At 43.9% G+C, this 14946-nt stretch overlaps 1 protein-coding gene across 2 annotated transcripts in view; it reads right to left on the bottom strand.

Moving 5' to 3' along the window:
- slc5a10 (solute carrier family 5 (sodium/sugar cotransporter), member 10) overlaps positions 1 to 13423 on the bottom strand; it is an 88298-nt gene extending 74875 nt beyond the window's left edge. Inside the window, exons 1-5 of one of the 2 annotated variants that reach the window (XM_018097449.2) lie at positions 12280 to 13423; positions 5253 to 5324; positions 3429 to 3533; positions 2385 to 2444; positions 1202 to 1306 (exon numbers count right to left, since the gene is read on the bottom strand). In XM_018097449.2, the coding sequence (XP_017952938.2) occupies positions 1202 to 1306; positions 2385 to 2444; positions 3429 to 3533; positions 5253 to 5324; positions 12280 to 12390 (453 nt within the window). In that variant the 5' untranslated portion in view covers positions 12391 to 13423. The remainder of the gene's footprint in view (positions 1 to 1201; positions 1307 to 2384; positions 2445 to 3428; positions 3534 to 5252; positions 5325 to 12279) is intronic. The other variant, XM_004918057.4, reaches the window with a different exon arrangement.
- Positions 13424 to 14946: the final 1523 nt, after the last annotated feature.

Raw genomic sequence — 14946 nt, 5'->3', positions numbered from 1 at the left:
TCTAATGGAAAGTGTCTGCCTCTGCCTGATGCTTACAACTTTATCATTGGAGCAGGTCGGGGGTGTCTGTATTGCTAGTGCATAGAGCGCTATATTAAAAAAGGAATTTGTCTCTTACAGCTACCGGAGGTGGTGTTTTGCCACTTACTGCCGCCTGTGGGAGCAGTCCTGGCCTTAGAATCCCATTTATTAAAGGTCACATTAACAGATGTTTCTAGACTGCTTAAACACTGCTTGTTACACATGAACCAGGGCCAGCGGTCCATTTTCAAAAAGATCCTCCAACCAGAACCTTGCGTTCTAGCTATATAATCCTTCAGAAATGATTACAGGGGTATAACTTAATTTGCCCTCCCTGCCTAACGCCATGATTGTGCTTGAGAGTGGGCCATATAATGCCTACTCACTTGAGTATGACCTATAATGCATGGGCACTCTAATGAGACCCACAATTCACTTTCTCCTGCCCCAGGCCCCCCTGTTCCCCTGCCCCCCCCATCTCCTCCTCTTACCTTTAGACAAGGTGATCAGAACATCACTTTAATCTTAGATAACTATGGAGGGAGACAGACATTCGGCATGGCTGCTTAGAAACCAGTTCAGCAATGAACACTGTCTGCATTTAAGGGGGAGCCCTGGTTACCCCACATGTAATTTCAAATACAATATAATTTCCTACTGATTGGGGACCATTCAGTTCATGAGGATACACAGATTTTTTTTATGTTGCCAAGGCATTATTATTATTATTATTTATTAACATTTACTTATAAAGCGCCAACATATCCCGCAGCGCTGTACAATAAGTGGGTTACATACATTGGACATACAGAGTAACATATAAAGCAATCAATAACCGATACAAGAGGGGAAGAGAGCCCTGCCCAAAAGAGCTTACAGTACAATCTGCATTGACCCTTTTATCTTAGAATGTTATTATTTACAAAGGATATGAAAGTCCTGGCTAGCTGAGAATGCTGGGTATTGTAGTACAAAACACCTTGAATAACGAGGGAGTTTACACCTCCTAATTTTGACTACAAATAATCACTATATGTCCACCTGTTAATGAACCAGAAATCCCAGAATCCTCAGCGGATACAGCAATTAACTTGGTGTGGATTTGCCCCAAACCTATTATGTGTCAGCGCTATATAAATAAGGAATAATAATAAAATGCAAGGGGGGGGGGGGCACTCACCGAAATCTTGGTAAACACCGATAGCAACAAGGAGAGACCGGAAAGGTACATCTGGATCCGCTCTCCCCCGAACCTTCTCTGCAGGTACTCGGGCATAGTCACAATCTGATGGGAATAAACACATATTGTGTAAACGACAAGAATGTGTCAGTGCTTTAAATATAGGAGGAATGTGTTTAAAAAAAGATGTGTTTCAGGCCGATTTATCGAAAATTTCTCGAAAAACCCTACTAGCCCCGCCCCCCTGTTCCATTTCCTGCTGTCTCTTTTCCCAGACAAGGGGGCGGCAGCACTCAGCCCACTGCAATGTAGGATAGGAACTGGCTGACCTGATAGGGAACTGAACTGATTTTGCTTGTGTGACTGCAGTGCTGTGATTGGCTATTACCCTCCTACTGTGCCTCTGGCAGGGACCGCTAGGACACACCCACCCCTCATTTAAAACATGAACAGGGACCAGAGAGGATCTATTAGGAGCTCCAATAAAGTGCTCTTTTTTATAGATAATATTCATTTTTAGTCCAAAGTAAAACCAGCATCATATTTATTTGTTCATCATTACTGCCTACAAAAGTAGGGGGGTTATCAGTTATGGTATATAAGCACATATACCCAAGAAACTCCATATTAGGGAGGCCCCATATCCTTGGGACACTCCCTGCCCAAGAGTTGGAACATAATAAGGAAGGATGTGGCTAGCCAGCCCGAGACATAATGGCAGCTTATCTAAGGTTAAAACTGGGCCTCATTATCAAGGATACTGGGGAATGAAGGACCAAAGGACAATAATATAAAATAAGATTTTAATATTAAAATTATACAGATCCAAAGGTTAAACTAGTAAATATAACAATATAGTAACTACCAGCCAGTGAGTCTGACACCAGTCTAGGGAGACTGGTGTCAGACTCACTGTCTGGTAGTTACATGCAACCATGTTTAATACTGTTATTAACAGGCACAGCTAACTACAGAGTTCAGACAAAAGTCACCAAAATCCAATCACACGTACAGTCTTATTGGCACAAACACAATTCCCTTTAATGTTTTGACTGTCTATACACACATTCAAACGCTTGATTTGTTTGTACAGACAACAGTGTCTGTTTGCTGTACAAACACAGAGCTCTATATGGATCACCGTTTTTCAGGGAACAATCCTGCCCAGCCAGTTGGTACCTACCCCAGATGAGATGTAGACTGGTACGAAGATCCAAGCCAGAGCCAGCAGGATGTAGGTAGCCTGGAAAGGGCAAGCGTAAATATTCTGTTAGTGCTAGTAATTTAGACTGTTTTACACACAGGACTAGGTCTGGATTTACTAGAGGCTACATGGACACCAAGGCTTCTATACACTGATACATACTGGTCATACCAATAATAGTTTCCAGCTGGCAAATCGGGTTTAACTAAGCCTTCGCAGATGGGCATTTTGAGAAACATAGGACTAAGCCCTTAGAGGGGCCCTGAACTGTGGCTGCTGGCATAAGATTTTAGGAGAATGGCTATTTTGTCTCCTAAGAACCTAGAAGCCCAACCTGAAGGTCAGTTAGGATCATCCATTTAATATAGTGGTCCTCAGACACTGTGGTTAAGTCTTATATGGGGCTTAGTGCCTTGGCAAGGGGGCTCAGCATGAAGGCTTTTCCAGAAAGACTGCCCTAGATGCACCTGGAAGCCCATCTTGGAGGAGAGTTAGAAGACCTTGATGTCTTAGATATTCTTTGAATGGTAGCTGAATCATTAATTCTGTAATGTTGCCATATGTGTGCAACTTGTTATGAGCTAAGGGGTGGCCTGGTCATACATTGGGTCTCTAAACCCAAAAAATTCCGACTGCCCCTGGTATAATGGAAGAGGAATACTTGCTCCCTAAAAACCTAGTATATCTTTCCCTTAGTTATAAGTTCACCCAGACAAGAATTCACGTTGAAAGGTAGGAGGTTTCCATAGCTCTGAGGAATGTGCCGGTCTCACCATTACTAAGCAACTATCGGTTTAGATTCCCATAGTTCCTTGCACACAAGGGCTTGCTGAACTTTTTATCTCCCCTCAGGGTTTTCCAGCTGGCAGAGAAGCACCCAAATCATTTGTGCCATGAGCCATTAGCATTAATGGAACCAATGTAGGTCCATATGTAGGGACTTGAACCCAGCAAGACCTATGCCCACGGCCAACCTGAACCGAATATTAGGAGCTCTGATCTGCGCCTGATGTATCTACTTACATTCCATTCGAAGCCTGCAACCGCGATGCCCCCTGCTGCTCCGGTACCTGCCAAACCGATAAACAGCCCCGATCCCTCGCTGCTTGCAAAGAGAGATGCACCAATCTGTAAAACAAGAGTAGGGAGTTGGCATAATATATATCTGTAGGAACCCATCCACAAAGCAGGCCTTTCCCAATTGCTATCTGAGCTGAACCAAGTGAGGATTTCACTAACTTGAAAACAACTCAAGTGATACTCAATTTAATTTAATAAATTGGAAATACTGACTGTCCATGGGTGCTAAACAACAACAGGGCAACACTGATATAAACAGTTACCAATATACTTACTATTACCCAGCAACAAAGCATAGCAACCCCACATCTACAGAGTTTATCTCAACTTCTTATACCTGCTATCCCACAGCCACAGTCCCTTCCCAGAGGCTATTATCCCCCCACTGCTACTATAGGCACCATCTCTCCCTACTATACCTGCTATCCCACAGCCACAGTCCCTTCCCAGAGGCTATTATCCCCCCACTGCTACTATAGGCACCATCTCTCCCTACTATACCTGCTATCCCACAGCCACAGTCCCTTCCCAGAGGCTATTATCCCCCCACTGCTACTATAGGCACCATCTCTCCCTACTATACCTGCTATCCCACAGCCACAGTCCCTTCCCAGAGGCTATTATCCCCCCACTGCTACTATAGGTACCATCTCTCCCTACTATACCTGCTATCCCACAGCCCCAGTCCCTTCCCAGAGGCTATTATCCCGCTGCTACTATAGGCACCATCTCTCCCTACTATACCTGCTATCCCACAGCCCCAGACCCTTCCCAGAGGCTATTATCCCCCCACTGCTACTATAGGCACCATCTCTCCCTACTATACCTGCTATCCCACAGCCCCAGTCCCTTCCCAGAGGCTATTATCCCACTGCTACTATAGACACCATCTCTCCCTACTATACCTGCTATCCCACAGCCCCAGTCTCTTCCCAGAGGCTATTATCCCCCCACTGCTACTATAGGCACCATCTCTCCCTACTATACCTGCTATCCCACAGCCCCAGTCTCTTCCCAGAGGCTATTATCCCCCACTGCTACTATAGGCACCATCTCCCCCTACTATACCTGCTATCCCACAGCCCCAGTCCCTGCTTTGTTATTTTGGATTTTTGGGATACAAGGTGCTTTCATTCTAAAACAGATTTTTGCAGACTATGATAGTTGCGTGGAACTGTACAGTATAATAAGCACTGTGCATATAGACCATTACAGGGAGCATTCTGTGAATATTAATGGTGTCACTTAGTAATAAAAAAATTTTTGTGCCAAGTAGTTGAACAAGTTCAAAAGCCAGGAAGCTCAAACTAATCCTTACAAATCCCACAGAATCCTTACAGATGTAATTTCCAGGACTTGTCTCTTAACTCTTCTGTTTTGCCAGAGTACAACAGCCATTCTCATCAGTGCTCTTTAGGCACCATCTCATTATGCCACATGTCCCACAGAAGAACCTTTATTTGGCAGTAAATCTTGTTTTTATTCAACCAAAACTTGCCCCCAAGTCAGGAATTCAAAAATAACTCCCTGGTTTGGGGGCACTGAGAGCAACACCCAAGGGGTTGGGGAGCAACATGTTCCCCTGAACCACTGGTTGGGGATCACTGCCTTACATTTTACTAATGATTATGTTATGACGCAAGAACCCATAAATAATCTGGAAAACATATTTTGATTTATGCTGCTAGAAATGGTACGTAGTGATGCTGAGACTCATGGAAATTAAGTGACCTTAATAGGAGGGGGAGCTGGTTCTGCCATACTTACTGGCCACCAAGCCATGTTCCTTCCTGCCAGGAAATAACCGCTCAGCGTGTTCCTGTTCACCCGACAGGACGACTGTGAAGAAAGAATATAAAGAAAATTCACAAGTTATGCTTTTGCTTTAGGCCCTCAGGATTAAAAAAAAAAATGGTGCTTGGATCTTTATGTAGAGCCCGTATGTTACACAGATCTTAGGGAGATCTCATTCACATCGGCCCTCAGACTAAGGTGAACCAGATGCACCCAAGCCATCATGCACTTTTGGGTAAATTCTGCCACTTTGGGGGTCCCTGATTCAGAACTGTTTTGGAAAGCATGCCAGTCGGGTTCTCTACACCCCAGGACCCCCATACATTTACGGGGCACATTTAATGAGTAAATGATTTATAAAAGCTTAACTTCTACCATAGCTACAACTTATAGCAGGATAGAAATATATTCCATATTCTTTATAAGGAGCAGTTAGTCTATATGTATAAACCCCCAAGCAGGGAACAATGCAAGTACAGATATGGAAACCCATTATCCAGGAAGATCTGAATTATGGAATGACCGTCTCCCACAGACACCTTTATAAGCAAATAATTCTAATTTTTAAGATTGATTTCCTTTTTCTCTGTAATAATAAAACAGTACCTTGTACTTGATCCCAACTAAGATATAATTACCCCTTATTGGGGCAGAACAGCCCTATTGGGTTTATTTAATGGTTAAATGATTCCATTTTCTCTGTAATAATAAAACAGTACCTGTACTTGATCCCAACTAAGATATAATTACCCCTTAATGGGGGCAGAACAGCCCTATGGGGTTTATTTAATGGTTAAATGATTCCCTTTTCTCTGTAACAATAAAACAGTACCTGTACTTGATCCCAACTAAGATATAATTACCCCTTATTGGGGGCAGAACAGCCCTATTGGGTTTATTTAATGGTTAAATGATTCCCTTTTCTCTGTAATAATAAAACAGTACCTGTACTTGATCCCAACTAAGATATAATTACCCCTTATTGGGGGCAGAACAGCCCTATTGGGTTTATTTAATGGTTAAATGATTCCCTTTTCTCTGTAATAATAAAACAGTACCTGTAGTTGATCCCAACTAAGATATAATTACCCCTTATTGGGGGCAGAACAGCCCTATTGGGTTTATTTCATGGTTAAATGATTCCCTTTTCTCTAATAATAAAACAGTACCTGTACTTGATCCCAACTAAGATATAATTACCCCTTATTGGGGGCAGAACAGCCCTATTGGGTTTATTTAATGGTTAAATGATTCCCTTTTCTCTGTAATAATAAAACAGTACCTGTAGTTGATCCCAACTAAGATATAATTACCCCTTATTGGGGGCAGAACAGCCCTATTGGGTTTATTTAATGGTTAAATGATTCCCTTTTCTCTGTAATAATAAAACAGTACCTGTAGTTGATCCCAACTAAGATATAATTACCCCTTATTGGGGGCAGAACAGCCCTATTGGGTTTATTTAATGGGTAAATGATTCCCTTTTCTCTCTAATAATAAAACAGTACCTGTACTTGATCCCAACTAAGATATAATTACCCCTTATTGGGGGCAGAACAGCCCTATTGGGTTTATTTAATGGTTAAATGATTCCCTTTTCTCTGTAACAATAAAACAGTACCTGTACTTGATCCCAATTAAGATATAATTACCCATTATTGGGGCAGAACAGCCCTATTGGGTTTATTTAATGGGTAAATGATTCCCTTTTCTCTCTAATAATAAAACAGTACCTGTACTTGATCCCAACTAAGATATAATTACCCCTTATTGGGGGCAGAACAGCCCTATTGGGTTTATTTAATGGATAATGATTCCCTTTTCTCTCTAATAATAAAACAGTACCTGTACTTGATCCCAACTAAGATATAATTACCCATTATTGGGGGCAGAACAGCCCTATTGGGTTTATTTAATGGTTAAATGATTCCCTTTTCTCTGTAACAATAAAACAGTACCTGTACTTGATCCCAACTAAGATATAATTACCCCTTATTGGGGGCAGAACAGCCCTATTGGGTTTATTTAATGATTAAATGATTCCCTTTTCTCTGTAATAATAAAACAGTACCTGTACTTGATCCCAACTAAGATATAATTACCCCTTATTGGGGGCAGAACAGCCCTATTGGGTTTATTTAATGGGTAAATGATTCCCTTTTCTCTCTAATAATAAAACAGTACCTGTACTTGATCCCAACTAAGATATAATTACCCCTTATTGGGGGCAGAACAGCCCTTTTGGGTTTATTTAATGGGTAATGATTCCCTTTTCTCTGTAATAATAAAACAGTACCTGTACTTGATCCCAACTAAGATATAATTACCCCTTATTGGGGGCAGAACAGCCCTATTGGGTTTATTTAATGGTTAAATGATTCCCTTTTCTCTGTAACAATAAAACAGTACCTGTACTTGATCCCAACTAAGATATAATTACCCCTTATTGGGGGCAGAACAGCCCTATTGGGTTTATTTAATGATTAAATGATTCCCTTTTCTCTGTAATAATAAAACAGTACCTGTACTTGATCCCAACTAAGATATAATTACCCATTATTTGGGGCAGAACAGCCCTATTGGGTTTATTTAATGATTAAATGATTCCCTTTTCTCTGTAATAATAAAACAGTACCTGTACTTGATCCCAACTAAGATATAATTACCCCTTATTGGGGGCAGAACAGCCCTATTGGGTTTATTTAATGGTTAAATGATTCCCTTTTCTCTGTAATAATAAAACAGTACCTGTACTTGATCCCAACTAAGATATAATTACCCCTTATGGGGGGCAGAACAGCCCTATTGGGTTTATTTCATGGTTAAATGATTCCCTTTTCTCTGTAATAATAAAACAGTACCTGTACTTGATCCCAACTAAGATATAATTACCCCTTATTGGGGGCAGAACAGCCCTATTGGGTTTATTTAATGGTTAAATGATTCCCTTTTCTCTGTAATAATAAAACAGTACCTGTACTTGATCCCAACTAAGATATAATTACCCCTTATTGGGGCAGAACAGCCCTATTGGGTTTATTTAATGGTTAAATGATTCCCTTTTCTCTGTAATAATAAAACAGTACCTGTACTTGATCCCAACTAAGATATAATTACCCCTTATTGAAGACAAAACAATCCTATTGGGTTTATTTCTTGTTTAGATGATTTTTAGCAAACGGAAGTTATGGAGATTCAAACTACGGAAAGATCCCTTATCCGGAAAACCCCAGGTCCCGAGTATTCTGCATAACAGGTCCCATACCTGTAGTAACTAATAAACTAAAGTCTAAGGGCACTGTCACATAGGGCAGGATGGGGGGCTGATGGCAAAATGCTCCAAATTCTTCCACCATTGGCTTGAATGGTAATGGTCTGGACCCAAATGGTGCACTCATGGGTCAGGCAATAACCACATGGAAACCCTTAAGCTGGGCATACACGCACCGATGATATTGTATGAAACCTCGTTTCGTACGATATTCGGTGCGTGTATGGCAAGTTGGCGAGGCGACCGATATTGCAGGAGGCTGTTGATATCGGTCGACTCGTCGATCGGGCAGGTTAAAAGATTTTGATCGGGCGCCATAGAAGGCGCCTGAGCAAAATCTGCCGTCAGGGCTGAATCGGCAGAAGAAGGTAGAAATCCTATTGTTTCTACCTCCTTATCTGCCGTTTCAGCCCTGAAGGTTAGTGGCGGATTTAACCGATGGTCGCACGAAAGATCGCCACGTGTGTGGCCACCTTTAGTGAGGCTCACCAATCTGTAATTAGATTCTTCCAAACAGCTGCAGGTAGAACAATGAAAGCAGACTTCTGATTGGTTGCCATGGGTTACTGCCCAGGTGCAAATTTACCCAGTGTTTATAAATTACCCCCACCGCTGCTGACCCGAGTGCCCCGACAGGGTGCAGGCAAACACTATAGAAGCGAATGAAGGTGCCTGTGATTCTGTGTAATCATATGAGCGGAGGAACATAACAAACCACTGAACTTTACAAACTCATTCACACAAATTTCAAAATACAACATAAAATAGAACATTATTTTAGCTTTGTGGGGGGGAAAGAATCTATAAGAATAATAGGGATAATGATGTGATGGCAGAATATTCATACCACTGTATGTAGAGGGTGTATCGGCTTATGGTGTGACTATGAAAGGGCTGATGGGAATTGTCCCATTCTGGGGCCCACTGGGAGATGCAGCGGTACTCGGGGCCCTGAATGCTACAGTGTCTGTACTGTATATGAGTAGCAGAGTTTATCCAACAAGTTCCATTGTCTCCCAATGTGTCTGTACAAGCTCAGTGTCTGACACTGTGTAATCCATTCTCTGACACGTGGAATCTCTTTGTTGTGTTAAAAACTCAACCTCCCGGCTTCTTCTTCTTCCTGCAGATTCATCGGAGCCACATTTCTGCTCGAAACTAGAATTCTTTATTCTCTTACACGTTAATTCTTTTGGGTTGAGGCAAGCAGCCATATAACCCAGAGGGCAATGGCAGCTATAGTAAAACTAGGTGGGGTAAGTGAAGCAAGATGGGGGCAGTAAGTAGGCCAGGATGGTGACTGTAGTGCGAAGGGGAATCACTGTGTGTCCAGTGCTCATCAGGGATGAGGGATGCTGGGAAATGCAGTTCGGCATTAAGAGTTTGGTTGAACAATGCCACAGCCTTGGCATTGTGATAGGAAGATAAACTGTCATTTATCTTATTACTCTATTACATTAGAAGGCATTGCAGATAGAGGGGGACCTCTTTCCTCCCATAAAAAAGATCAGTGAACCAAAGGCCAACCCATGCCCACTGCCTGTCTGAGCCTAGGGAGGGTGGCATTGTTTGTGGGGGCAGCAAAAGGAGGTACACCGCAAGGTAGTGGAGGAGGGTTTGTGACAGCGGACTGGTGGCCCCTTGGGTGACAGCCCTCGGTAAGCACCAAATACCTACAGTTCCACACTGAGCACACCTTTGTGAGCAAATATAGATACCTGAGTGCTCAGTTATATGTGCGATTAGTGTTGGTTACAGTACAAAATAGAAAACCAATAAGCAACACCAAGCAATGTAAAACAACCAAATGGCTAAAGACTGGGAAACACTGATATAGTTAATGATGCCATTATCCCTATCTATACCTGCTATCCCACAGACCCAGTCCCTTCCCAGAGGCTATTATCCCCCACTGCTACTATAGGCACCATCTCTCCCTACTATACCTGCTATCCCACAGCCCCAGTCCCTTCCCAGAGGCTATTATCCCCCCACTGTTTCTATAGGCACCATCTCTCCCTACTATACCTGCTATCCCACAGACCCAGTCCCTTCCCAGAGGCTATTATCCCCCACTGCTACTATAGGCACCATCTCTCCCTACTATACCTGCTATCCCACAGCCACAGTCCCTTCCCAGAGGCTATTATCCCCCCACTGCTACTATAGGCACCATCTCTCCCTACTATACCTGCTATCCCACAGCCACAGTCCCTTCCCAGAGGCTATTATCCCCCCACTGCTACTATAGGCACCATCTCTCCCTACTATACCTGCTATCCCACAGCCACAGTCCCTTCCCAGAGGCTATTATCCCACTGCTACTATAGGCACCATCTCTCCCTACTATACCTGCTATCCCACAGCCACAGTCCCTTCCCAGAGGCTATTATCCCCCCACTGCTACTATAGGCACCATCTCTCCCTACTATACCTGCTATCCCACAGCCACAGTCCCTTCCCAGAGGCTATTATCCCCCCACTGCTACTATAGGCACCATCTCTCCCTACTATACCTGCTATCCCACAGCCCCAGTCCCTTCCCAGAGGCTATTATCCCACTGCTACTATAGGCACCATCTCTCCCTACTATACCTGCTAGCCCATAGCCCCAGTCCCTTCCCAGAGGCTATTATCCCCCCACTGCTACTATAGGCACCATCTCTCCCTACTATACCTGCTATCCCACAGCCACAGTCCCTTCCCAGAGGCTATTATCCCCCCCACTGCTACTATAGGCACCATCTCTCCCTACTATACCTGCTATCCCACAGCCACAGTCCCTTCCCAGAGGCTATTATCCCCCCACTGCTACTATAGGCACCATCTCTCCCTACTATACCTGCTATCCCACAGCCCCAGTCCCTTCCCAGAGGCTATTATCCCACTGCTACTATAGGCACCATCTCTCCCTACTATACCTGCTATCCCACAGCCCCAGTCCCTTCCCAGAGGCTATTATCCCACTGCTACTATAGGCACCATCTCTCCCTACTATACCTGCTATCCCACAGCCACAGTCCCTTCCCAGAGGCTATTATCCCCCCACTGCTACTATAGGCACCATCTCTCCCTACTATACCTGCTATCCCACAGCCACAGTCCCTTCCCAGAGGCTATTATCCCCCCACTGCTACTATAGGCACCATCTCTCCCTACTATACCTGCTATCCCACAGCCCCAGTCCCTTCCCAGAGGCTATTATCCCACTGCTACTATAGGCACCATCTCTCCCTACTATACCTGCTATCCTACAGCCCCAGTCCCTTCCCAGAGGCTATTATCCCCCCACTGCTACTATAGCCACCATCTCTCCCTACTATACCTGCTATCCCACAGCCCCAGTCCCTTCCCAGAGGCTATTATCCCACTGCTACTATAGGCACCATCTCTCCCTACTATACCTGCTATCCCACAGCCCCAGTCCCTTCCCAGAGGCTATTATCCCACTGCTACTATAGGCACCATCTCTCCCTACTATACCTGCTATCCCACAGCCCCAGTCCCTTCCCAGAGGCTATTATCCCACTGCTACTATAGGCAGCATCTCTCCCTACTATACCTGCTATCCCCCTTCCAAAAGGCTATTATCCACCCATTTACAGATACTGCTTGATCTCACATGTATGCAGAAAAGTACAATTATTGATTAAACAAAGGTAGATATTAACAGATAAGTGGATAAATATCAAGGAACATATACTGTAAATAAGTACAATACACACTCACCCAAATGCCAACGGCCACATTGAGAAGAAAGTAGGCAGCAATGACTATGATGTCTGAGATATTGAACTGTTGGACTGGGATGGATATTCTGGATGTGATGTTCCTGTCCATGTCTCTTCGTTCTGCTGGATCCTCTTGCTGAAGTGAGAATCTTATGGCAGTAGAGGGTCAGTGGCAGAACTGCTGACTGCCAGAAACAGGTAGGGGTAATTGATCATTAATCCAGCAGGACAGTGCCTGGTGCTCATTGAGGCGTTCGAGCAGATATAAATGACACAAAGTACAATCTATGTATTTTGTTTAACTTACTAATTGCGCGGCCATCACCGTAGCGGAAGTCAGGCCCTTAGAAGACCAAATAGTGTTGGGCCAGCTGAGATATGAGCACACACTCAATCTGAGATCTTTAGTATGAAATAAGGGCACCATAATAGTTATGGTCCTGTACAAAAGGTTGTTACATGTTCTTTGAATTTTCCATTTATTATCTGCCTATTTACATTTACTGTAAGTCTATGAACAGGAGCTGCCTCGTTACATATGTGTCCAGAATTGTGTTTAACAGAACATACAAGACACCTGTATTCCCAGGTTAGGAGTAGATAAGAAGGATATCAGACAAACTGTCCATCTGTCACTACACCTTGGAACGTGATAGATCTGACTGTCTAGCCACTTCAGCCAAGAGAAAGCCTAATTTTGAACAGATTGTATATTATATAGGAAATAACGTACCCCTCTTGCAAAGTATAAGGATATTAGACACCAAAGTCCATTTACTTGTAGCATGAGGCCCCATTACCTTGCAAGTCATGGAGCTCCACCCAGACCCCAACATCCCTCTATCCTCATTTTATAAAGAAGAGTAAATAATTTTTTATAATACACATAAGTCACGGCACACAAGTGGGGTCCAGGGTCTGACTGGAATGTGCGAGGCTCACTGGCTGCTACTCCAGTGGCCCCCAAACCCCCTCTGCTCACTCATCACCAGCCCCTTCTCAGCAATCGAGGGAGAAAGTGCAGCGGGGAAATAACAAGGAAGGGCAGGCGGTGCTTGGTGGGGTCCATAAAGGTGCCCTTACACGTGAAGATTCGCTCGCTTGGCGAGGTCGCCAAGCTAGCGGATCTTCACCCAATATCCACCTAGCGGTGGGCGATATCGGGGAACCTGTAAGCTAAAGGTGCCCATACACCTTCAGATCCATTTCCTTGGCAATTCCACCAAGTGTGCAGATCTTCTCCTGATATCCCCCACCTACGGGTGGGCGATATTGGGAGAATCCAGGCTAATTCGATCGTTTGGCCCTGGGGCCAAATGATCGAATTATAACGAAGGGCAAGGTCGGTTTGGGGACCGCATCAACGAGCCGATGCGGTCCCCGATCCGACTAGATTTTTTAACCTGCCCAATTTATATCTGCCCGATATCAGGCCAGATATCGGTCGGGCAGGCCCGTCGGTAGTGCCCATACACGGGCCAATTAGCTGCCGAATCGGTCTAAGGGACCCATATCGGCAGCTAGAATCGGCCCGTGTATGGGCACCTTAAGCAATGATTATAGAGGAATATGTATCCCTTGCTTTAAAACATAAGGATAGAGGAAATCACAGAGGACTTTCATGACCGTATAAAACCAATTCTTGGAATTCATAAGTGGAACTTGTCAGTAGCATATCCCCCACCCCTCCAACTTTTGGTAAAGAAGACCTGTTTTATACAGATATATTGTTAAACCCCAGCAGGACCCTTGATGGGCTGGTGAGTTGAGGTTCCATAGTCCTTGAGCTTTGAATCCTAACATCTCCCAGTAGGCCACACACGACAGATTGCCCCAATGAAAATTTGCGCAGGCCGCTGTGGGAACCCTGAAGCTTCCACCATCTTCGAGCTATAGTAATAATAAGTACCCCAGAACTGAAGTCATGTGACAACTGGACATGACGCATTATATGCTAGCGGTTAGTCTCAGGATTAAATAATTGATCAGCCTATACTGTAGTACTTACATTAGGGAAGTAATAAGTCCCCTTTGGCAGAGGCTATAAATTCACGCTCCATTAATTGCATTTTAAACGCACGTCTGGCACAATCCCTGAAGGGCAAGCGGGTACGTGCCTCATTGTGAACGGGAAGAATTAAGACACTAGATTTCATTTTACTCTCTCTGTTAATCTAACAGCTGCGGGCCTGTGCCACTGAGAATTACTATCCCTTCCCTGCATTAAATTGAGATTTTACTCACACAAACAGGTGGTGCTCCTGTTGCTTCTTATCAGGACAAGAAAGAGGATACTGGGTATCGGATGAGAGGAAGCTCTGTTCAAATTCAAATCTGCCCTGGATCACCCCAGCCATCTCAAAGGGACCCTTAGTAAATGTATAAAGGACATATTATTTTAGTTTAGTAACTGATGCTTTTAGTAATTAACAAGTCTTTAACAATAGTAACACCCCCAGAATCCTTTGTGTCACGTAGATTCCATAAAGGGGTTACTAGCTCAGTTTTAGCCTCTCCTAAGGTCTCTGTAGCGAGCTCAACTAAAGCTCTTTATATCCTCCCATAGTCCTTCTATTGTGTAAGCAGTAAAGGCATGGCGAGCCAAATGGGCCATAAATGGCTTTCTCCATAACAGGGACAATTCCATGGCTTTTCTCATTTTGTA

The sequence above is a fragment of the Xenopus tropicalis genome, chromosome 9, assembly GCF_000004195.4.
Source record: "Xenopus tropicalis strain Nigerian chromosome 9, UCB_Xtro_10.0, whole genome shotgun sequence".
Lineage (NCBI taxonomy): Eukaryota > Metazoa > Chordata > Amphibia > Anura > Pipidae > Xenopus > Xenopus tropicalis.
This window is presented reverse-complemented; position numbering and strand designations above follow the sequence as displayed.